This window comes from Nelusetta ayraudi, unplaced genomic scaffold, assembly GCF_046127955.1.
Source record: "Nelusetta ayraudi isolate G7.1 ecotype Tasmania unplaced genomic scaffold, CSIRO-AGI_Nayr_v1 ptg000004l, whole genome shotgun sequence".
Taxonomy (NCBI): Eukaryota; Metazoa; Chordata; class Actinopteri; order Tetraodontiformes; family Monacanthidae; genus Nelusetta; species Nelusetta ayraudi.
The window spans coordinates 10,050,285-10,074,312 of NW_027466054.1; the positions used below are offsets into that span (position 1 = coordinate 10,050,285).

The 24,028-nt window shown below is 45.4% G+C and overlaps 1 protein-coding gene across 1 annotated transcript; it reads right to left on the reverse strand.

Annotated features, from left to right (window-relative positions):
• Positions 1 to 9,464: 9,464 nt before the first annotated feature.
• Positions 9,465 to 20,412, reverse strand: fhdc1 (FH2 domain containing 1). Its single transcript, XM_076033839.1, has 11 exons — positions 19,582 to 20,412; positions 18,463 to 18,524; positions 17,121 to 17,223; positions 16,946 to 17,031; positions 16,309 to 16,409; positions 15,550 to 15,620; positions 15,252 to 15,359; positions 14,645 to 14,715; positions 13,997 to 14,114; positions 13,678 to 13,842; positions 9,465 to 13,089 (listed from the first exon to the last, which is right to left on the reverse strand). The coding sequence occupies exons 1-11, from the start codon at positions 20,086 to 20,088 to the stop codon at positions 11,053 to 11,055; spliced, it is 3,429 nt and encodes a 1,142-aa protein (XP_075889954.1). The 5' UTR covers positions 20,089 to 20,412; the 3' UTR covers positions 9,465 to 11,052.
• Between the last annotated feature and the right edge of the window lie 3,616 nt (positions 20,413 to 24,028).

Below are 24,028 nucleotides of genomic sequence, written 5' to 3' on the forward strand. Positions count from 1 at the left end.
GACAGGGAAAGCTCTGACAGTGGAGGGGGCGGCGGCCTGCAGCCTGTGGAAGGGAAGGAGGGACCAATCAGAGGGTTTAGTGCCAGAGTGAGGGGGCGGGGCTTCAAGCTCGTGCTGCTCTTTAACCTCCGGCGAGGGCAAGAGTCCCGCAGGCAAGAGTGTAGAGAGGCAGATAGGGGCTGACAGAGGAGGAGACGCTATCGGACGGAGTGGAAGAGGGAGAGTGGACTGCAGCAGGAACAGGACCATCACAACAACAACAAAAAAACTCTCGACAATGACCAGAGCACAGCCACACTTCTTTAAGAGACTTGCAGCTTTACACAGAGTCAACACAAACCACACCATTTGTTTCAAAGGCTGTGGTAAACAAGACAGAATATGATGCAAGAGAACCCAGACTTGGGAGAGGCACGAGTACAATTAGAACATCTAACCAGCCATCAGTGGGATTCACAAACACATCTTTAAGACTATAAGGAAAAGAACAAGACTGAGGGGAGAGGCGAGAGGCTAGTTGGAGCTGACAGAGGAAACTCTCAAGGCAAAGCCAGTCGGCGCTGCTGATTTCTATGCCGGACATTTAACAGGATGGACACCAAGTCTTCTTTTCCACCCACTTGTTAACAAAGGCCACATGCACTGCTGGTGATGTCATCTACTACCAGAGTTCGAGCAAATAAAATGAAACATCGCATTAGTCAGATCTCTGGTACAAGTCTAAAAAGGACCATCAGGCATCCTCAGCCCTGGTGGTGCAAACTAGTAATGCGACGAATGGCCAGAGTGAGCTGGTCAAAACAGTCATTAAACTAAATATCCGTTTGTTGAGTTTTAACAATTAAAAGGACATTTCTGATTAAAAATATACTATTACTACTACTACTACTACTACTACTACTACTACTACTACAACTACTACTACTACTAGAACTAATAATAATAATAATCATCTTCATCATCACATAAATGCATCAATAAATAAATAAATCTTAATGATCCCACATGATGCCAGCTGCATGTGAATCATCTCACAGATTGTGATAGATAACATTGTGTTTTTAAATGGACTCTTTTCTTGATCCGTGCAGCAAACAAAAGCAAAGCTTCACCATTGGCTGATACTTAATGTCTGCTTTAAGAAATTGAATTACTGATGATTGAGAGACCTTTGTACAGTCTAAGCAGTTCACACACACACACACACACACACACACACACACACACACACACACACACACACACAATGTAACGCAGACATGTGTGGCAGGCCATGAATGATGTCTGTAGTAATTATCCAAATGCATCTGTTTCCTCCTTTGCTACTCCTGAGGTCCCACTTAAATGGATTACTTGGAGTGCAGAAAATGGCTCTGTAATGATTCCGTTCATTCTTGACTCATCTCTAGATGACATGGCTGTGTTATTTGTATGAGCGGCCCAGTCCACATCATCTCTTTAAAAAAATGGAATCCTTTCATGTGAATGATGGCGCTCAGTGGAACACAAAAGGGACAAAACAAAACATTGTGTAATCTGTGTGTGTGTGTGTGTGTTTACACATTTAGCCATGTGTAAAATATACATTTGAATTACACAATTTACTCTCATCAGCCCTTTTTTGAGCGTTTGATGAGAGCGTCAGGATCAGGGCCCATTGATCCTGCGAGGTCTCGGAGTCAACAGGCCGTGGATCAGCCTGCAGGGCCTCTAGCTGGAGACCAACATCAATACTCTATCAGACCACCAGCCAACATGGAATAACATACCCACCTTCACGGGGACAATCAAACACTGGCTGATCTACCGAGGTCCATTACATTTTTGTGGGATATTTCAAAATATATATTTTAAATTTTTGTTTTGGTTATGAACCCACTTTAGAAATTGAATGGTTGCACAATTTAGTATGCACAACTGTCAACTAATCCCCAACCCCTCTCCATTGAAACTGCGTGTTTTGGCAGAGGGCAGACAAGGACCACAACTTAGACACGGAGAAGGGGGGTGGTCACTCGCCGACAAAGATCCTGACAACTTGATCAAACTTAAATCAACGACTAATCATGATATAAAAAAATGAGTCATCCAATAGCGTGACTCTGGTTACGAAGCACAAGAGATCTTAATTGTTCTATGTGTGCTGACTTATTTATAAAGCCCTTTTTCTTATGGTTTATTTACTGTGGCAGAGAAACCCATACAGATTTTAATCCTCCGTCCTTTGCTCCATTTAGCCAATAAGATGCATACAGGGTGATATTATATCAAGATGATGACACTGAATGTCTTCTTTTTAATTTTATACACTCCTAAAATGTTTTTCAAACTCAACCTCACCTATTGTGTCCTCAATAATAAAATACACTGACTTTTAGGTCCTCTTGGTGGTGCTAAGTGTTCTCTGCTCATCTGCAGATTTACCCATTTCTTTATTTTCTCTACTTTCAGGTCGTGGGTTTAAACTGATTTATCAAGCATCTTTTTTATATTTTTCAGAAATCAATGTAATTTTCACATTGCACATGAATAACATTTCATGGGTCGACATATTAAATTTGAAAAGCAAGATGGACTTTAAAAATCACAGATTGTGCCGCATTCCATTTGTGGACTGAGTTTAATTCCAAACCACAACTTTAATGCAACAGAACAAAGATCTTTAATCATCAGATTAATGAACCTTAATGTAACCTATTGATGTTTGCCTAAAAAAAAAACAAAAAAACACAAGGACAGCAATTTATATTGACTGTGCCTCATCGCCAAAGGCCAGATGTCACCAGTTAAAGTGAAGGCATAGGCAAAACATCAGGGTTGAGAATGCATAAACCACATTGCTAGTATTATGCATTATAGGAAATGAGCATGGGTTAACTGGACACACACTACAACATCATGTCTGGCAGATTTGGCATGAGCTGCTTAGAGACTCACACAGCAGGCAGGTGCAGCAGCAGCAGCAGTAGCAACACAAGGGTCCATTCAGATTTCCACAGATTTAAGATGCAGATGCTACTGCAAGCTGTCAACTCGAACCAGAAGTTGTGCACATTTACTCAGCACAGAGAAACTATTTTGGGCACTTTGGTGGCAAGGATGACACAGTGAACCAGTGACAGTGATCATCCAGATTTTTAGCGCGTTAGTTTCAAAGTGTCAAACAGAATCAATGCAGACACGCGTGAACAAAATCGACAGCGCGTGTTTTTGTGAAATCAGACAAGCAGGAAGTTCCGTGTCACTCACCCGGAGGTTTTCTCTGATCTTAAGAGGAGCTGGGAACGCAACGAGGATGTGTGCGGTCCGCCTCGGCTGTGTGTGTCCGTCCCGTCCCGTGCCGTGCCGGGGGTTCGTGTCCCTCTGATCCGCAGCTCTGACTGCGTGTGAACTGGGAGCTGCTTCACTTCCAGCTCAGCTCACTTATTAAAGGCACCAGCCGCCTCAATAAAAAGGCAGAGGCGACCGCCGCAGCCGGATGGCGACTAAATCCCGTCCGACACAGCGGAGAAAAGAACTTCATCAATATTACACCCACGTTTATAAATAGCCTCGGTGCTGTTGCCATGCATTATTTCTGCTCTTACTCTCGGTTCTGGCACTGTGGAGATTGGTCACTTTCGCGTGAGCCAGTATTACTTTTAACTGAATAGTAATATTTTTTGTGTGTATGAAAACACAATAGATACACGTGTGTAAATAAATGAATACTTGAATGAATGAATGAATGAATGAATGAATGAATGAATGAACAGAGTGGTGGTGGATCTATGAGGCCCAGGCGTACACAGGTGGCCACCCAGACCGGTTAAAGAAAACAGTCTGAATGAATAGACTGATGACTTAAAAAAAATAAATAATAATAATAACAATAGTTTTTAAAAAATAATAATATTCAGCTTGTTATTCTGCTTTCTCAAGAACATACATATTTATTTTGTGTATTGTTAATCTGAGAGGCTGGTATTTACTCTGATAAAAGCACATGACATAATTTTTTTCTATTCATGGAAAATTTCCCCTTCTACTTTTTTTCTTGTAAAGATACTGAACTGAATAAAATTGTTCACCACCAGAAAAAGATGACAAAAGGGTGAAAGTTTGTTTGCAGTAGCAGCAGCAGCTACTCCAGCAGCACTCCAGATGGGACATCCCAACACCAGCACGATTTCCAGTCAGGCTCCTCCCTTTCCTACCAGAGAAGATGTCGCCATGGCGACCATATATTATGCAGCCGCCCATGAAAGAGTCTTTTCAGATTACAAACACGGAAAAAGAAAGACAGAAACAAGTTATTTGCATTCCTACTCCATTTAAGATTTGATAGAAGAAAGGCAGCCTGAGGTTTCATTGTCTGGTGTATCGCGGGTGGGGGAGGGGCGGATCCCAATGCATCTGAAGGCCTCACGAGTTTTTTAAAGAAAACTAATTCAACTGTGTGTGCACCTGCTTTGCATTCAGTGCACAGTCACAGGCTGTGTGCAGAAATCTTCATGGGTTTCCAATTTCCACCTCTGTCTTGTAAACAGGTCGATTCTGAGATCTGTGCTCTGTGCGTTGGTTTGAAAAAAAAAGTTAGCATCATTTTTGCGAAGTTGGCTGTTTGAAGGTACTGAACAAGTTGGCAACACAAATATGTCGACTGCAATACAGAAACAACTGTGCAAATTTATAAAATTCGAAAAGCCTGTTTCCAATTCCACCTAGAGTTACTGAAGAACCAGAATATTGTGATCAGAGATCAGCCATAATTTCACCCTGGACTCCCCGCAGCTGCCTGCACCTGCTGCTGTCATTAGTCCTGCAGAGCATGCTGGGATTATCACTGTCCCATGAACGGCTGTTGAATAATTGATCAGCCTCTTTTGTCTCATTCATGCTCTTCTGATTAAACGTGTGAAGGGTCTGAGTGCAATGAAAGTTGGCGGTGTCATTTTTGGATTGATAGTGAAGAGCAACTAAGAGCCGGGTGTCATTTGTGGTGGGTTCTTGTTGTGATTGCAGGAGAGAAAGAAAAGAACCTGCATGTCCTGATCACGATTCTTCTTTCATCTTCATCTTCTACCCATGTGTGTATCAATCTGATGATTACATGTGGCAGTTTGAACAAATTTAAAGTAGGCAGATACAGGGACAACTTTGGATATGAAATCAATTCAGTATTCATATTTTAGTCAATGGGGAGAAAATCTAGATGTATATCAGCATTGCTTCAAGTCTTTGAAAAGTTTTGCACTGTTTAAGCTTTATGCCAAACACAGGAAAACTGCGATTTCACTTGATCAGACTTTATCCTTTAGCACTTTTACTTTCTTAAAAAATATAAATCCAAATCCTTTACAAAAAAGTCAAAATATTCTTACCATCTATTATCTTGATTTAAATATAATGAAGAGCTAAAACTGTCCCATACTGTCCCATAGGTAAAAAGACAGCAAGTTTTGACCACAAAGAACTAATATGTTTGCAAACTATTTTGAACTTCTCATTCTCTCTGCTGTTGTGAACGGATGAGCTGAGACAGAATAAGCCCAATGGAATAAGAAGGAACTTCCAAAGAGGAAAAGGAAACAATTTGTCATGAGCGATAATACAATGCAAACCTCACCCCATGTCTGTTTCTTCCGGTCTGCTCTGGTGTCTCTGCGTCTTCGAGGTCACTCCACTTTCACTGTGTGTTGTTCTCTGGAAGAATATGAAAAGATTGACATGAGGATCATTCAATATAGCCTCTAAGCATTAAAGATAGCGAGTCTGGTAAACATTAGGATGATGCTAAGTTTTATCAATGTTTTCCCCCCAAAATTTCCAAATTTCGAAAAGATTGTCACTGTCCATGCTTGGCTTCTTTGTTTCTTACAGTGTGTGCTACAACGTGCAGTTGTGGAAATTATTCCGCATGTAAGAATATATTGACAACTGCCGGCTTACAGGCACAATGTTATTTGTCTAGGTCTTGTTTCTGTCCACGTCTAAACATGTTTAAGGTGCAACAGAGCATCATTTTTACCAGGGAGTTAAAAGCCAGCATCTTTGCTGGGAGGCTGTAAACAGAAGAATCTGCTGTGACAATTGTGTAAATTTCCCCCTCAGATGAATAACCTCATGCAATCTCTTGACTTCAGGCTGACACGTTAAATTAAAACTTGTAGCCTGATTTTCATTTTAAAACTATTGAGCCGTCTGCTAAAAATACTTCACAAACATTGGATTAAGGATAAATTTGCCTTTTATTTGTTGTTTATTTTTCATGTTCAAATGTTCAGGACTATACCTTCTGTATACCTTTACCTCCCATAAACCCCTGTAAAATAAAACATGGTACATCAAAAGTGTGACTCACTCTTCTTAGATATCCTGTGGTTGTGTCCTCCTCCCTGTCCAGCCTGTTGCATCACATTCATCAGACACTTGGCATGCAGGGGAAGGTTCTAAAATGTAACTCCAAGGGGGGGATCAGGTAACATAAACTCTGGAGATTAAAAACAAAACCAACAACAACAACCCTTCAGCTTCCAGCGGCAGTAGGAGAGTGAAAGCGCCTCTTCTGCTCTTCAAGTGTTACACTGAGCTGCGGGATGAAGAGGAGATTATGAGGAGCATAATCCCTCGCACATGACTCCAGCAACTTTGATCTGAAGGTAAACGTGCCAAGTCATGAGCAGTTTGACCCGTCAGGAAGCAGAGAAGCCAAAGGCCAGGTTGGGTGGTCACATGAAACTGATAAGTAATCAGTAGAACGTTGTGCTTTCGTTTTGTGATCTTTTGAAATACTGAACTCAACGACTAGCTAACAGAGGACTTCCAGGTAATTTACCATCCACGAGGGATGGTACGTGGGCTACCCTCTTCAACCACCAGGTGGCGCCTTACTATGACGCCAGTAAAGCTGGCTGGGAACCACTGCCAGTAAATCTGCCTGTCAACTGTCCGGTATGTTAGTCGGTGACAGCACAGTTTGGTCACCTGAGCTGAACGTGCTGCAACCGGAAGTCTTTCCGTAAACGTGACGTAAACCACCTCCATCTATGAGGGAACCTTTAAAAGCAACATGATTAAAAGTCGTTTTTCGCTCTGTTGAGACAACTATTCGAGTGGCCTAACAAGAATTAGCATAATTAAATATTTAATATTAATGTTATTATTAATTAAATCATTGTGAAAGTTCTACTATTTGCCTGTAAGTCGAAAGGCAAAGTGCTAATGTCCACGAGTGATTGAGCTCTTTTTAATACCAGTCTGTGACATAAGGCCGTATGCTGCTCTCTAGTGGAGACATAATGAAGTGCAAGAAGAAAGAAAAAGACTACTGCTCCTCAGAAAGCGTCACAAGTAGCCCTCTGTGAACAGCCGCAGTTTTTAAGTTTAGCTTACTGACGTTGACGTAGGACCTTCCACATATAGCCGTGTTTCAGCCTCAGACAGAGGAATGAAAACCTGCGTTTGGGGTGTTGTTACTGTAAAGTAATGGAAAGCAACTAGTGGATGGATTTTCTTTCTTTTGTTTAAAAACATTGATTAGTTCTATATTCTCATTTGTTCGTGCTTCTTATATTGAAATCCTCAAACGTATCTTCAAATCAATTAATAGTAATTCCTTTTTTAAATCAACAACTGCAAGCTAAGGAAAGTGAAGATGTGAAATTAGATTTCAGTGTTTACTCTCACACTTCTGCTTTTAAACTCAGAAGACCAGAAACACGTTTTGCTTTGCACAGCAACAAGTGATTTTATTCATTTCTTAGATGTCAGAATTACAAACTGCCCAAACTGCTCTAACGTCTAGACGGAACCATTTGCTCAACACAGCGGATCAGCCTTGTCTTTTTTTTCACAGGCAGAGCAGTTCAGAGTGTGAAAACCACAGCAGATCCATTACAGGTTTTTACCACATTTACTGACAAACAGGGGCCTTTTTCCTAGAGTGAAAAAAATACCACGGCTAAAATGAAAAGACACATTAAATAATTTGGTGAAAGATCAACAGAATCTTTTAATCTGTATGAATGATTAAAAACAAAATACACAAATGGAAGTCACAGAATTCCATACAGCAAACAGTTTTGGTGGAATGAGTTTTTTTCCACTGTAAAGTGACCGACAGCACTGACCTTTCTCTTCACTGGGCCTATACTTAGTAATAGTAATTGATGTTTGGACTGTCACTACGGTAACCCTCCGTCGCAGGAGGGAAGTTATGGTGAAAAGGAAGAGTATGTATTTAAATCCCCCCCCCTGCAGGCCGCTCACATGTAATGTAAAGGGCAGCCATTGTGACGCTGGGAGCTGGTAAAAAAACGAAGGCAGCAGGGGGCATTGTGGGATACACAAAGGAGGGCAGACAGAGAGGCGGGGGTGTGGGTGCACGGGAGTGAGGCATAAACTGTGTCCCACCACAGCGGCTCTGCAACTGTGAAAGCTCAAAAAGTAGTGTGTCTGCTCCCATCTCATCAACCAGGCCCATAATGCAAATGTACACAAAGGACGATGACACAGTTAGTGTGTGTGTGTGTGTGTGTGTGTGTGTGTGTGTGTGTGTGTGTGTGTGTGTGTGTGTCGTTTTGTTAACGTGTCACACAGTGACAAATTCAGTGGCATCAATACTAGGGACATATTCTATAAGGCTTATAGAATATGTCCCTAGTAACAGGCTTAGTAAGCACTGTTAAGTTTTAAATAAATAGTGCTGTACTGGTGTTTTTTATTGTTTTGTTTTTTTAATCAGTTCTCACATCAACATGAAGCTGTAATTTTCTAATTTTAATCTGAATCAGGAGATATTTGCACTTTTCTGGTGAAGAACATATACAGACACACACACACACACACATATATATATATACACAGTATGTATATGTATATATATATTTACAAAAGCATGCTTATGTGTCAGCAGTGAAGGCACTAGATAGATTCTACAATGGGCTCAATTTGTGTTCATCAACTCTAAATGGAATGCTCTCAGAAATAACTCTGCAACCGCTGTTGCGTGTTTCCTTTACAGTGTGACAGTCTAATAAATGGGAGCAACATGCAGGCCAAAAGCTCACGGCCTTTGGAGCAGCCGCCGGTTCATCCACTTCATTTGCATCACAAGGGTGGGGAAGACACCAAGAGCACGTCAACACCCAGTCAGGCATCACCCAACTGAAGATTTAGATTTTTAGATGCTGGGATTATTTTTTTAAATCGCCTGTGCACTGACATGTGTTCAACTTTTACCTTGTACTTTTAGAATGTCGTGTAAACATAGTGATAGTCAAAAAAATACTATGTCTTTACATTATGTACAAACTAAATCACTGTTGCACTTCCACGTTGTGGAAGCATCTCCTTTCCTTCTACAATCGGCTACATTACGCTTTTAAGGCAATGCACTGCTGTGAGTGTTAGCGGCACAATGCAGTGAGAAAGGCAAGAGGCGTGAAATGGTCGACTGAACTCAAGTGAGCGACCGGTTTTGCAGGTCACAGCGCTCACTTAGTCACATAAACTCATGTTACGAGTATTGATGTGTAAAAACCTGAGAAGGCTGCAGAAAAATGCATTAAGACTACTGACAAATTCCCCCAAAGAGCAACTATATGTTGAGTCAAGGCAGTGGATGGCAGTTTGAGATGTTCCCATGGATGTCATTTGGGGATGAAAAACATTGGAGTCACTCTTTACTTTTTTTTGTAATTTCCTTTTACCTTAAACATGAAACATTTTTCATTTCTAATAATTACAAATAAATTGTGACCGTTTATTTAAAATTTTTGTTTACCAGGTTTTATAAACACTATTCTTGTGCAACAAGAATGTTTAAGGGGCAAATTTAGTTTCCAGCTCCTTGTATTGGAAATCACAGCTCGGTGAACTGGCCTTCCAGGTGACATATTAATATAATGGTATTACATAAACCATTCTAATTAGCAGAATTTGCTATTAGCCGCTTTTGTGAGAGAGACTCTGGTGACACTTTCTGATCATGTAATCATTCTTGAGTTTCACAGCCCACACTGGGTGAAAATCCCTTTAGACTACTGTACCGTTTTCATCTTTCAGAGTGACTGAAGTTTCGTCAATCAGATGCAATGACAATGCATGAGTGGCGCAAACCAAAGAGAGAACTCCACTTTTGCTCTTTTCAGGACGTGAATCAGGACGTGAGGTCATGTCAGACACGACAGACTACCATATCGCCAAACTAGAAAAACAGGAACAGGCAAAACAATAATCAGTCACAAGTCAATCATGTCAGTTATCATCAATCAGGATCGTCTTAGTGTCATTCCAGTGGTTTTTCTCTTTAACGCGCTGTCATTTATCATATCGTGTGCTAATCTACAGTATTCGTGCACGTCTGCTCCACGACATTATGGAGGAGTTCTGATACATTTACTCTCTAAGGGACACACTACTATACAAGTTACGAGGGCTACCATTATCTTATAGGAGGGGCATCAAAGTGACATTGCAGTTTGATCGGGTTTATCTTATTTACACTCATCATGCAGCGCCACGTGAACATAGTTTGCATCCCAAGCTGGTAGCAAGGCCCCTGCGATCTGTCTGAGGTATCAAGCAAAAGAAACCATGAAGCAAACCAGAGCGATGCAACCAACACAGGAGACACCAGAGCAGCAGCAGCAGCAGCAGCAGCAGCAGGTTAAAGTACAAGTCTTGTGACCCTGAATGGAAGAAAGGAAAAAAAAAACTAAAATCTCTGTGGTGAATTGTCAGAGCCAAGTTAGCAGCAACACATGATAGTTCAACATTGTCGGCATCATCACAGACACGACGAGAGCACGTGGATAGCAAAGCGGGCAGAAGAGGCTCCTGTGATAAAAAAAAGCACCAGTTTTTGCCGTTTGTCAGCTCAATTGAAGCCCCCCAGAGGGGAAAAGAAGGAAGCGCGCCATCGTTCAGAGCAGCGTGGAGATCTATCGCACTCTGCAAACCTGAAGCCGTCGGCTCCTGGAGACAGTTCATAAAGTGAAGGGCCTTTTTGCATGATATGAGTTTCTGCAGCAAAAAGCGAGAAATTCAGCTCCACTTCTCCGAGTGTTTTCATTTCCAGCTGGGTTTAGTGTTTCTTCCGGCCACCACCGAGCTGCCGGGCTTCCGTCCGTCCTCGTGCGCCTGGGCAGGTGGCGGGGTGGCGGCGCGGCGGGCGTTGCGACTCGTTGCCCTAACGCTCTGCACCCGATGCAGGCCTGCCCCTAGTGGCCGCTCCTCATCCGACGGGACGGCGGTCGACGGCCTGCTCTGCCTCAGCGAGGTCTGGCGCCCCCGCAGGGAGGGGCTGCGGGATGGCGTGCCGGGGACGGACGGTGGCGGCGGCTGTAGTGATGGCGGCGGGCCGAGCTCTTTCTTGGTCCTGGAGGTCGAGGCCACGGTGTTGCGGGCAAAGCTGGGCACATCGCAGGCCGTCCGGGCGCTGGCGGCGCTGTTGTCGGAGGAGGCTGCGGTGGCGGCGGCCGGAGCCTGCAGTACCGCCAGCGCCCTCATGGTGGAGCGGCACATCTTCTCCTCAGGCGCTGCCTTGGCTGCCTTCCTCGCCGGCTTGGCACCGGGCTTCCTGGCGGCAGGGTCACGGGCCCACCTGGAGGGGGCACCGCCACCACCACCACCTCCACCACCTCCACCTCCTCCTCCCCTCCCGGACGCTTTGGCCTCGTCCGGCGGCAGGCTGGAGTGTCGCGGGGGTCTGGCCAGCCTCTCGCCCCTCCCCTGGGCTGCCGGCGTGCTCTGGTCTCGGAGACCCCGGCGGGAAGCCTCGCCCTCGCGGACCTCAGCCCTCCTGGCGCTGCCGGCCCGCGCCTGTTTGCCGATGGGCACCACCTTTCGCAGGCCCTGGCTCTCGCTGCCAGTCAGGGTGCGCACGACCCGGCCGGCGCTGGACTTGGTAGCCTTGTGGACGCCGCTCCGGGTCGGAGCGGCTCTCTTCCCGCCTTTCTCCTCGCTGTGCCGCCCCTCGGCCGTGTCGCAGCTCTCCGTGTCCCAGTCCTCGGCGCCACCAGAAGGTGTCGCGGACGCTGCAAGCTCGTTGGTGGAGGCTGGTCGGTCGCCTGGGGGCTCCTCCAACAATCGGGGGCTCGGCTCTCGCTGCTGCTCTTCGCCCACTCCGAGGAGTCGCTCCTTTCCGGGTGGCGAACTCTCCACCTCGGAGTAATCCAGCGCCACCGAGCAGTCCGTCTCCGTGCAGTCGGGGACGCTGAATGCCGGCCTCCTATTGGACACCGAGGTGTCCAACGGGAGGGGCGTGTCGCAGGTGGTGGACGAGATGGTGCTGGTGTCCTCGTCCTCCTTCTCCCTGTCGGGCGAGACCAGCGGCAGTTTGAGATGAGCTGTTTTGCTCGCTCCTCTTCCCTCCAGGTCGGCCGCTGGTGCGTCGCCTTGACGGACAAAGTTCAAGTTACTGCTGCTGCCGTTGTTGTTGTTTGGACTCGGCAGCTCGAAACCTTGCGGCCCGCGGACCAACGTGTGCTTCTCCACGCTGACGTTCATGTGGCCCGTCAGCGTGGCGACGGGAAGGCGGGGCGACTTCTGAAAGACGCAGGCGGGGGCGCTGCCCTCCGACACGCAAGACGAAAGCACAACATTGTTGTTGTCCTGCAGCCCTGGGGATGAGAACCTGGCCAGTGGGCTGATGGGCTCGGTGTCGGCGCGGGGGGACGTCGCAAGTCGGTCGATCCCGGCCAGCTCCCGGTTGTCGTCCTGGGCGAGAATCCAGGGGGTCGTCCGCCGCTGCCCCGCGCGACCCGACCGAGGCAGGCTGTTGAACTTGGAACAGTCGGCCGGACCCCCGGGACCCTCTCCGAACAACTCCAGGTAGCCCTGGAGCTCCCTGTCGGCTGTGGACGTCAGCGTGTGGCGGTGGCGCCGGGCGCTGGCGGAGCGCCCCAGGGGGCGGCCGGGACTCTGGGACCTCTGCTGGAAGAAGTCGAGCAGCCCCTCCTTGGTGAGCATCTCCACGTCGTTCTCGCTGCTGCTGCGGCCGAACACGGAGCTGTCGTCCACGCCGGCCCAGGCGAAACGCTTCTCTTCCAGCTCCCGCAGGCGCCGCTGCCGGGCTGCTTCCTTCAGCTCGCGGTCAGAGTTGTCCTGAGAGGAGGAGGGAGAAGGAGCGGGAGGGGATTAAAGAAGTGATTCTCAACTGGTAGAGTCTCAGGACCCACATTTTTTTCCTTGTTATGAAGTTGCGTCCCAAATTTAGTATACAGTACTTAAATTTATTCTACAGAAATAGAAACGCTAGTCCACTTTCTATCATATTTAGTAAATAAATTGTTCAAATTGTTGAACTGAATTGCGACACAGTGGCGCAGTGATTAGTGCTGCCGCCTCACAGCAAGGAGGTCGGGGGTTCGATTCCGCAACCTGTGTAGAGTTTGCATGTTCTCCCTGTGTCTGCGTGGGTTCCCTCCGGGTTCTCCAGCTTCCTCACACAGTGCAAAAACCTGCCATCGCCCTATGAGAACTGGTATAGGCTCATGCAAGACACCTGCGACCCTGAGTGCAGGAACAAGCGGGTATTGAAAATGGATGAATGGATATATGAAGTGAATTGTATGTCCTGCAAAATAAATGACAATTTCTCTAAATATATATATATATGTATATGCATTTTTTTTAAATCCCCCTTCTTTTAAGAAAAAGAGGGATCCAAATCCAAAATGATTTTTTTCACACCTTGACAGCTTTTTTGAACTTGATGCAGAAGTCCTGGAAGATGCGGAAGCACTCGTCCAGCTTGAAGGTGTCCTTGTCTTCGCAGAAGAAGTCGATGAGCGCGCTCCCCTCCCTGCGCAGGTCCATCCTGCGTCTCTTCAAGTCCTGGAGCGTGTGCGCTGAACTCTGCCGTGGCAGAAAGACACATTTTTCATTCAAACGTGCGCTCAGCGAGGGTGATGGAGGCCTGAGTCAGCAGCATCACACTGGCCCAGGTCCAGCGCTCCCTCGGGGGCGCGTGTGCCTCTTTATGTTACATAACTGCTGCCGTATAGTTAACCTGCAGAAAGGGCTCCAGCTGCCGCTGCAGCCCCTCGTCTCCCTGAACCTTCTCCTCCAGGGATTTAATGCGAACGTACAAGGAGGAGAACTCCAGCTCGATGTTCTCCACGGAGATCCTGCATCAAGGCGTTTGAGAAACAAGGAGTTTGGTGATGAAATCACATTATCCCAGCTGCAACAGTACCAACAACACAGACTGCATGATAATATATTACATGGGGGTAGGAGGGAAGGAGGGAGGAAGGGAGGGAGAGAGGGGCGTCTTGGCTCAGGAGCTACACTGATTGCACAGAGGTGACCTTGGAAGACTGACGGCTGCAGCATCTTGCTACATTCCCACCCTCAGAACACAGCAATTAAGTTCAAACGGGGTTACATCCTAGAATCAATTTCACTTTTTGTTGAAAAAGTTCTTTACACTTTGACATATTTTGTGATTTTTTTTGTTAAATGAACTATGCAGATAAATCTCAACCGCAGTTTGTCTGAGGTAACTCTGAATAAAAATGTAAAACTGAAAGGGACGACTGAAGGTTCTTTTTTTATTCAAATAAAATGTTGGTGTTAGGTGAACAATAAGATTCCTGTTGAATGCTTGAACAAACATCATTGAGAAAGATTTGTGTCAGTTACTGAAAGATCTTACCTGGCTGCACTCTGGACATCCTGAAGTCTTTCTGGAAACTTGAGAAGCATCTCATCTTTTTTCTTTGCTTCCTGAGAGGAGAAACACATGTGACTGCTGTGAGTTGTACTGCTATTTATCTGGTTATATAAGACTTTGGCTTTTCTCTCTCCTGGCTCTTTTTTTTCTGTTTCCTGTACCATCTGGTGTCCACCTGTCCTGTTGCCGAAGACTTTGTACAAAATTAGCACTTTCCGCTGTTGCTCGCTGCACTGAAATATGTTATTTTAGTTTCTTACTGTTATTTAGAGTGACTGTTGTAAGTGAATAAAAACAAATCATTTTGGAAAACATACGAGAATAGATTCAATCAGCGGTGATTCAGCAGATAATTGATCATTGTTCCAAAAAAAACACCATAGGTCTCCGAAGAGAATGTCCTTTTCCATGAATATAATTAAGTTTGACCTCAAGCAGTAGCACCAAAGCACAACTCACACTAACACAAACAGTAGATTTAAACAGAGAACTTTTACCCCTCTGTTCTGTTCTAACTCCTGGATTACATAATAAGGTGCAAGTCTTCAGGCTCCTGTGAGCATCCCATAAACCCTCTGAGGATGTTTACCAGGGCGACAAAGTGCAGCAGGTTCATCCCCGGCTTGTTGGCCTTGGTGTCAGCCAGTGACAGGAGGGACGGCAGCTTGAAACCCACAGCGTTGCCTGCGTAGCCTCCCTGACAGCCAGAGGGACAAAACGTTCAGAGAAAAGCAGCACATGTTTTTTCTTAGAGTTTACAAAATTCTAAGAAAACAACAAAAGCACAACAAAGACCTTCAATGAAAACAGACCAGCTGAAGTGGCCATGACCATACGGCACTTGCTGAGTTCGGTCTTTCACAGACTCAACAGCAACATGGACTCACAGCGTTCATGATGTTTCCAGCCTGCAGCACCAGATGCAGAATGGCGTGAAGCTCCTCACAGCTCATCAGCTCTACAACATCAGAAAATATGTACTGAACACAACTGAAGAATCTCAAGCGTGAACTGTCACAGACTGCAGTCTGCCTGATTTTTTTTTTATTTTTTTTTTATTTTAAAGGGATTGTGCATTTGTTGTGAATTTTGACCATAGCATAACAAATGGCAAACGTTGAATACTATTGGGAGTTTTCATTTAATGTCATGCTTTAATTTATCCAATGCAGTGTCCTGCTGCAATGCAGTAAAAAGGGTCACACTTCTGGGAGGGAAGGCTTAAAGAGAATCCAATAAAGTTCAAGAGACAAGTGTGACTCAGCCAGAGGGAGGCAGTGGTAGTGCAGAGTTTTGTGTGTTACAGCTACTGTAACTTTTCTTTACTGCATTTAGCAAAATTTAAAAAAAAATGCTTCTGTCTGTTTCTGTCTGTGTCTGTTTTCACAGAGGTTACCACTTCGAAATGCCTGTCAACTTTGTGATAACTGTATCTTAGTTCTTTGTTACTGCTGTACATTACACCATTACAGAAACAGCATTAGAGACAAGATGCAGCCTTTCTTCTTCCCTCTCACTCCTCTCCCGCTCGTGTCTCGGGTGACACATCCTGACGCTGTGTTCAGCACCACTGACAGCTCAGATATCTAGGTTACTTGTCGGAGCGTGTGTGTGTGTGTGTGTGTGTGTGTGTGTGTGTGTGTCACCTTTAGTGGCGACACGGACCACATCGATGTCGTGGCTCATTGCGGTGCAGGAGGGGCCGAACTCTTCACGGAGGACCAAGGCCTCGATCCGAACCTCGAAGCTGTGAAAATGATTTGAGAGGCTCCAGGTGTGACGTCACGGTCCGTCTCATTCTACAGGATTCAATTCACTGCTTGAAATGCTACAGTGCAACAAAAAAATGTGTCTTTCTCCGCCTTAAACGTTCAGGATGACGACTAATGGGTTCACATTCATTCATATATTTACTTTATAGGACACCACTTCATTCAGAAATACTACTGGGCAAGTAGAAGAGGAAAGCTCTCTCTCTCCCAGTCAATGTATTACAGGACATTCATCAAATCTATAACTAGTGAGTGCATGATGTTTATATAACTTTGTCAGCATGTTCTTCTTTTAAGCTCTGTTATGTTCTAACATGCAGGAAGTGTTTTCATTAAACTCAGAGCAAATCTAAAGTGTCAATCAGACTGGTTTCATGAGCGAGTGTGAGTCATAATCAGGCTTTAAAAAGGCCGAACATTTTCTTCCTAAACTGGCTGCCGCGTGAGGGGGATTGACATTTCCCATTGACTGAAACTTCAATGATTTCAGCGACCATTGAAATCAACTCACCGAGGCACCTGGATGAGGAGGTGCATAAAAGAGTCGACCAGTGTCAGCTTGTCTGGATCTCCTTTAAAGGCCTGCAGTTTTCTGATCTGTGGGGGAAAGCGAGAGGAGGAGGAGACGATGTTCAGCGGGCCTGATTGTTCTCCGTCTTTATTCCCAGCCTACACATTCAGCGCACCTCCTCTGCATCAGGCAGGAGCTTCAGCAGGTCTTTGAGCAGTTCCGCCCCGTAAATCTTCCCTTCTCCTCCTCGTATGTCCTCCACAATGGAGCGATTGGACCTGGAAGACAGTCCAGTGATTAGCAGTCTGAATATGAAAGGCACAGGTGCTTGATGTCAATGTCAAATATCCTTTATTGTCATTGCAACAGGTAGCTACAACAAAATTGGTTTGGCTTTCACCCCAAAGTGCAATAAAAAAGTAGGAAGAGTAAGACATAAGATTATAGATACAAACAATTATGAATAACAGGTTTAAAACTTTAAGTGAGATTCAGGAAACTAGACTTGACTTAACTATATGTCAATGTTTTCAATTTAACTAAGCCATAGTCCAAACAAGTGCATTAGATCATATTATGAAGTATAGCTGAGGACTTGAGTGTTGGATGTTGATCTGTGTTAAACTGGACCGTCCAATCCTGTCTTGCAGGACAGAGGCACAGCAAAAGACACAACTTCACAGCACACAATGGGTTCTGCTATGTTAATTAAGTGAGAGGAGAGCTACTCTACACATATGAATATGAATTCTGGGAGATAATATTCCACACTTAAATGCTCTTTGAGTTATGCATATAGCCTGGAGGGGCAGGGGGAGTGCAGATAACAGAGAACAGAGGTTTTGGAGCCTGAGTTCAAGAGAAAGGATGAACATAAACATCAGAGATATCTGATGATTCCACTGCTCTTACTCAGCCCCAGCGGGCAAGAGTAGAGCTGACAGTCAAATTCCATTAAAATACAGTGGGGAGCCATTCAAATACACATTCATGCAAAGCAGAGGCCGAGCACACTTTTCTGTGCTTAGCTCTGCTATGACACAAAGTCCAAAGTGCAGCCAAGAGTAACTGAATTCATTCATCCAACAATGGGGAGCGAATAGAAGCCTATTAAAATGCCAGTATTGACCCCAATCTCCTTCAGTTACCAGTTTTAAATGGATCCCTTTTCAGTCAGACGCAAAACTGAAACAGTGAGTGGTTGTCAGCATTCATATCTTTGGCACAACCAGGTGAAATAGCAACCAAAGCTGTGCTGTCCTTGGAATCTAATGACACATTTGAACCGTCTTTCCACTGTTGCTTATTGCATCCTTCAGGCCACATTCGCTCAGAATTGGCTGGTTTATTTCACTTAATCGCTTCCACTGGTTTCTACTGGCTGTGAGACCACAAACAATGAAGTTCTGCGAAGGACTGTGAAGTTCCAGGGTAAGTGGGTAGTTCCTGCAACTAAGTTCCTAACTAGGTGTTGGCATGAAAACATATTTAGCCGGTGGCTCCCTCTCAGTACTTACTTTTTGAACTGCTTCAGAAAAATGCCAACGTTCATCCCCCTCTTGGAGTCAAGGATGCTGATCTGTAAACAAGAATGAAAAGCGCCGTCAGTGACTTACTGACACGCATTTAGACCTTGTACAATTTGTGACGCCCAGGGCTGTTGTTGGTTCAGTTGCCGACAGCAACTCTTGTTGGTCGTCACCCTGTGGGACAATGAAATCCACTGGGTCACATGCAGAACATCCTTGCTTAGTAACAACAGGCTGAACATCTGTCCATTAGCAGCAGAGTGGACCGTTTTTCCAAGTCAGAAAAAAAAATACTTAATTGCTGCCTCTTGATCACTGACTGGCGCTTGTGAGTGTCAATGCAGAGTCAGACTGACAACGACTTGGTGAGAGTTTTTCTAAATTGAACTACGTTGGACTGTCAGTTTGGGAAGATGTGTCACGACCTAACTGCCACAGTGTGATAAGACGAGCTGTCAATGAACAATTGACTCGCTGCACCAGAAACATGAGTCTCCCAGTGTCCCTATCATGAGCCTCGGGTTCGTGCTGCCTCACAGTTCACATGTTACTTTCCAAGAGTCCACAATGACACAAACAAGCTTTTGTTGTTATTGTGAAAACATTTTTTCTTCTTTTTTTTTTTTACACACATGGAGAAAAGCCGTAACTGAGCACCATTACCTAACTGGTCCCTGCAGGGATTCCTCTATACAGTGTCCCGCAATGCAAAATCAGATAACGTGTGTGTAAAAAAAAGATGCTGGAAATGAAAGACTTTGTCACTTCTTAGCGGCAAAAGTGTGAGGTGAACGTTTCAGAATATGAAATGAATGAGGTGCACCATAATTTCACGACAATGATGTTGTGAAAAGCGTAATTTCATACATATTACAACATAATGTTATTCACGATTGAAAGTGTGACATTCTGAGCTCTGATGATTGATACGACTGTTATCAGTGAGAGGAACCATCCATCCATCCATCCATGGACAAGTCACCAGTTCATCGCAGGGCCACAGAGAGACAAACAAAGACAGGCAACCATTGGCACTCACACACACACACCTACGGACACCTACACACACTTTCCTCTGTTGCTGGTGTCAGTTTCCCCCTCACGTACCTCATCCTTGCTGCTCTCCTTGAAGGAACGTGACCTGGAGACGCGGGCCGAGACCCCGGCATGCTGCGTTTGCCCTCGCACATCCGCCGCCCCCACCGCCGCCCCCGTGGCCGCCTCCTGCTGGCCAAACAGCTCCTCCACGGAGCGGACGTCAATCTGGTACTGCTGCTGCCGCACCGCCAGCGTCCAGATGTTGGGCTTGCCGCGCACCTTCTCCTCGGGGATGGGCTTCCAGAAGAAGCTCCGGACGCGCCGCTTCCTCCTGGCGTTGTGGCCGGCACTCGCCGGGGGAGGCGGGGGGGGCGCCCCGGGCGGCGGCGGGGGCAGTGGCGGGGGCGGGGGAGCGTGTTGCTTGGAGGCGTCGCTGAGGGAGGAGGCCGTGGTGCTGCTGCTGCGCGTCTGGCCAGACGCGGAGGTGCAGCTGCTCCCGTCGCTGCTGCTGGTGCAGCAGCAGCAGCAGCAGCTCTCGGGCTCATTGGCTGCGGACGGACAACTCATAACCAGCATCACAGGGGAAGGAGCCGGCAGCGTGTGAGCCGCTTGTGCCGAGAGAGCACACGCTGATTCAACCGGTGTCTCAGAAACGTGTCTCAGGGAGAGTAAGAGTTTCCCTCGGGGTGCATTGGTTTCCAGTGAGGCGTCAGAGTGCCGCAGGGCCAGTCCTCTCAGCGCTGGAGGAGGTCTGCCGTCCCTTCATCTGGTCACAGCGAGGGGGACGTGTGCGACCGCGTCCATCTCCGTTGCTCAGCTCGCCGTCCGCCGCGTCGCTGAGCCGAGGCTTTGAAGGTCGTCTCCCAGCAGGGGGGTGCGGTGGTGGGCGACGATGGCCATGGGGGCTGCGAGAGACACAAAACACAGGACGGGATTATGCGGGAGGAGGAGTCTGGGGTTAGGGGCCAGTCATGCAGGTTGTCATGGACAATCTGAAATTAATGGAAATTAAGAGGGGAGGCAGATCAAAAGGGAAGGGGTGCGCCGTCAAAGGGGCTCTCGGCGAAGGAACGGGCAGATCACCATTTTTTTTTTTTCCTGCCCCGCGAGAGCTTTGAAGTGAGGCTCTGGTGTGTGAAATGGACGGAGACGTCGCGCCCGCAGCTTAGCTTCTATTACACTGTTTGCTATTGTTTTCATCCTCCAGGAGTTCTCACGTAGCTAACCAACGCTCGGATCAACGCTCAGCAACTTATGACTTTCACCGACGGTCTCATTAGAGTGAGCTGATGCGTGGAGACTTGGGGTGGGGGAGGGGAGGCGGGGATCTGATTCATTGGTTTTGCAAACTAATGTCCAATGCAAAATAATGTCAATTAAAAAAAAATATGGATGAGAATTAAAAGAAAAAGACGACTTATTTATCCAGTCTGGTACTGTTTTCTGGTATAAATCTGCAATCAATGGATAACATGATGTAACGTTATTGGTTGGTTAGTTGGCATAAATCTTAGCCAATAAGTCATTTGTTTCATTCGGTTATTTATTGGTAGTTCACACCTGTGTCAATGGGTCTGGTGAACATAATGTAGTGCACTGCAGCTTTGTGCCAAGGAGGAACACATTCGAATAAAATCAGCAGCATATTGACTTGATTTTTAATTTCCCACAGTGGAAAAATTGATCTGGATGCCTGGATCTGCTCAAGCAGGTATTTTCTTGCCTTTCCAGCCTTTCTGTCACCTGAGCCTGTGCTCTCAGTGGGAATATTTGGCTTTATTTTTTTTAAAAAAAGAAAAAGAAACATGGCCTAGACCTGCTCTACACTGTTAATGCTTTGGATTAGTAAATAACTACACAACAGTTATTTACTTTTGGCCTGAATAACCAAACTAACAAAAGCTTGGTGGAAGGAAAAAACTTAAACAAACTAGTTCGACCAAAAAACAAAACATAAATAAATCAGAGTAGTTATGGAGGCGGTAATCCAGAAACATTTGGTTTCAATTCTCCAGTCAAGTCATGAATGCAGATAAATGTGAAAAATAAAACACTGACAGATTACTGAAGTTGATGGTCCGATTCTTGTAATCACTTTCTGGCTTCTACTGTCATGCCATGGTCATCCCCATCCTTCAGCGGCCCAGTTCACCTGATAGCCAGAGAATATGACTAATTAATAAAGCAGACGTCACAAATGGCTCATGTTGCTAACATCAGCCTGCAAGCTCAGTCCATCTTCAGAGCCGGACCACACGGTCGCTCATGTCTAATTCATTGGACTGTTAGAACATCTGACCTCACACTGAGTCATCTCCTTCTGTGTTGCTCGCAAGAGGACAAGTGTGGTTGTTTAACAGATGCTGAGGAGGACAAGGACAATGCTCAGTGTCGATTGTGTTTGAATTTTGTAATCTGTCTTTATTGTATACACTTTCTGCTCGGAAATGTTTAAAAATCGGTATCTTTAAAGAGTTTGGAAAAGATTCAGTCAAAGGCAAGTGGACTGCTACAAACTAGTCCAGTTGCTACGATGACTGACTTCACAGGCAGATTTGCAGGAAGAAGTTTGTTGACCATTTTAAAGAGTATAACAAGAATCTGGATCACAACACTTTTGAAGCTCTGTGAGGTTGTGAGCCTTTTGTTTTATGGCATCACCAAGTTTTTAAAACAAAATTGACCGTACATAACATGATTACTACAATGACTCTGAGTTAGCAAGTGTTCTCTGGTGTTTCAAGAAGGAAAAGAAATTCTAAGAAAAAACAAAGCAAAACAGAAACGATAAGAAATCTGGAGGGAAGCAGAATTGTGCAGCTTCAGCCTTTGACCTTGGATGAAAATCTCAGGCTAATGTTGGTATCTATAGTTAATGGACTGCATGTTTTACAAAAAGCTGCCGCTGGGAGAAATGGGCTAAAGGTTTCTTTTCAAAAAATGCTTTTAACTTTATGTTTCAGTGAAACCTGTCACAGTCTTTCCATCTTGCCTCTTGCAATGAACGGTGTATTCCGCAGTGTTAAACCATTCTTCAAATCTCACTGACACTTGGAAACAGTCTACATCTGTGCAGACTGTTTAACAGCCACCATACGGCAGTTCTCAGGTTCTCAGGGGTGCATCCATCACATCTCTCAGTGGGTCTTGAAAACTTAACATTCATATTTCAGGCTTCCACGAAGAGACAACGAGCAGCCAACAAGGATGTGCCTGACATCCCTTGTTAAACATGATTTAGAGGGACGCACACACCTTCCGAAATGCTATCCAGACAGACCCTGGGGCAGAGAAGAGGCACCGCGCTGGGCAGACTCCACACATCCACCTGCTGTCAGCGCTCCACCTGTTGTCGACCCCGAGGCATTCCCACTGTCATCACTCTTCATTAGCGACAAGGAATTCCCCGCCCGCTGTCAGAGTCTCTTTATCTGTAACACTGCCCAAACAGGAGATCGGATATAGTCTGTTTCCAAACTAGGACTAAAACCCAATCCATGGTACAAATATATTCCAGGTTAGGGAATCGTTAGTTCGAAATGGAATTTATTGTCATTCTCAGAGTGGACCTATGTTCTAATATAAAACAAACTTTTGAAATGTCTTATATTTACCATATTATATAGCATACGTAACATGTTTGGGCCTTTTGTGAAACAACTGTGTTAAATTTAAGTGCATTAAACCTTACCTACTGCCATGACCTTCATATAGTGTAGTTTCATTCATTGAATTATGTTGTATGGATGGACATATGGCTGAAGATGCCTAAAGATAAAAGGACTTGAAAAAAAAAGTTAGGTGAAACTAAATTGAACTCTGGATTTACCTGATCTGGTCCGATATTCTTATTATTGTTAAGATGAGACAGACAGTCGAGAAAACTCATTTTAATGTGTGTGAAGTTACTTTATTCCCATTTCTTCTCACCACTAAATTCTAGCACACGATGTCTCAAAAACTTTAATAGGCATTTTCTTTGAGTTTCAGATCAAGTTTTCCTCAAGTTGAGAGTAGTTGGCATTGACTGAAGGAATAAAGGTTACTTTAATTTGTCCCCCGGTACTCAGTTACATAATGCCGCTGACTGCTTGCAGGGTGTACTATGAAAAAGTCATTGTGGAAGGCTCGGATGGTTTAGAACCGGAGGTAACTGTCAACAAGCAAGCGGGGAGCCACCAAAACAAATGAAAGCTGATCTCAATCACAAATGTGCCATGATGAAGGTCAAGGCACTGCTGCCTGTTAGAATAATCCCCTGTTGCTATACTTCCACTTTAATTTCCTTTGGGTCAGCGAACTCCCCGTCGAGCCGAGGTCTTTCACTCACACCGTAGGGGCAAAGAAGTGAGTTTTCGAGGAATGTGCAGGTCCAGTTCCGTCATCATTAGCATGGGAATGCTCGTTAGCGGACGGAGGTTTTCTGCATGGCTCAGTGGGAAGCAGCTGTCAGACCTGTTCGTTTTAAATCCCTTTGAACACCTGGGTCTCTACATGTTCAAATGTTGTCAAGAGG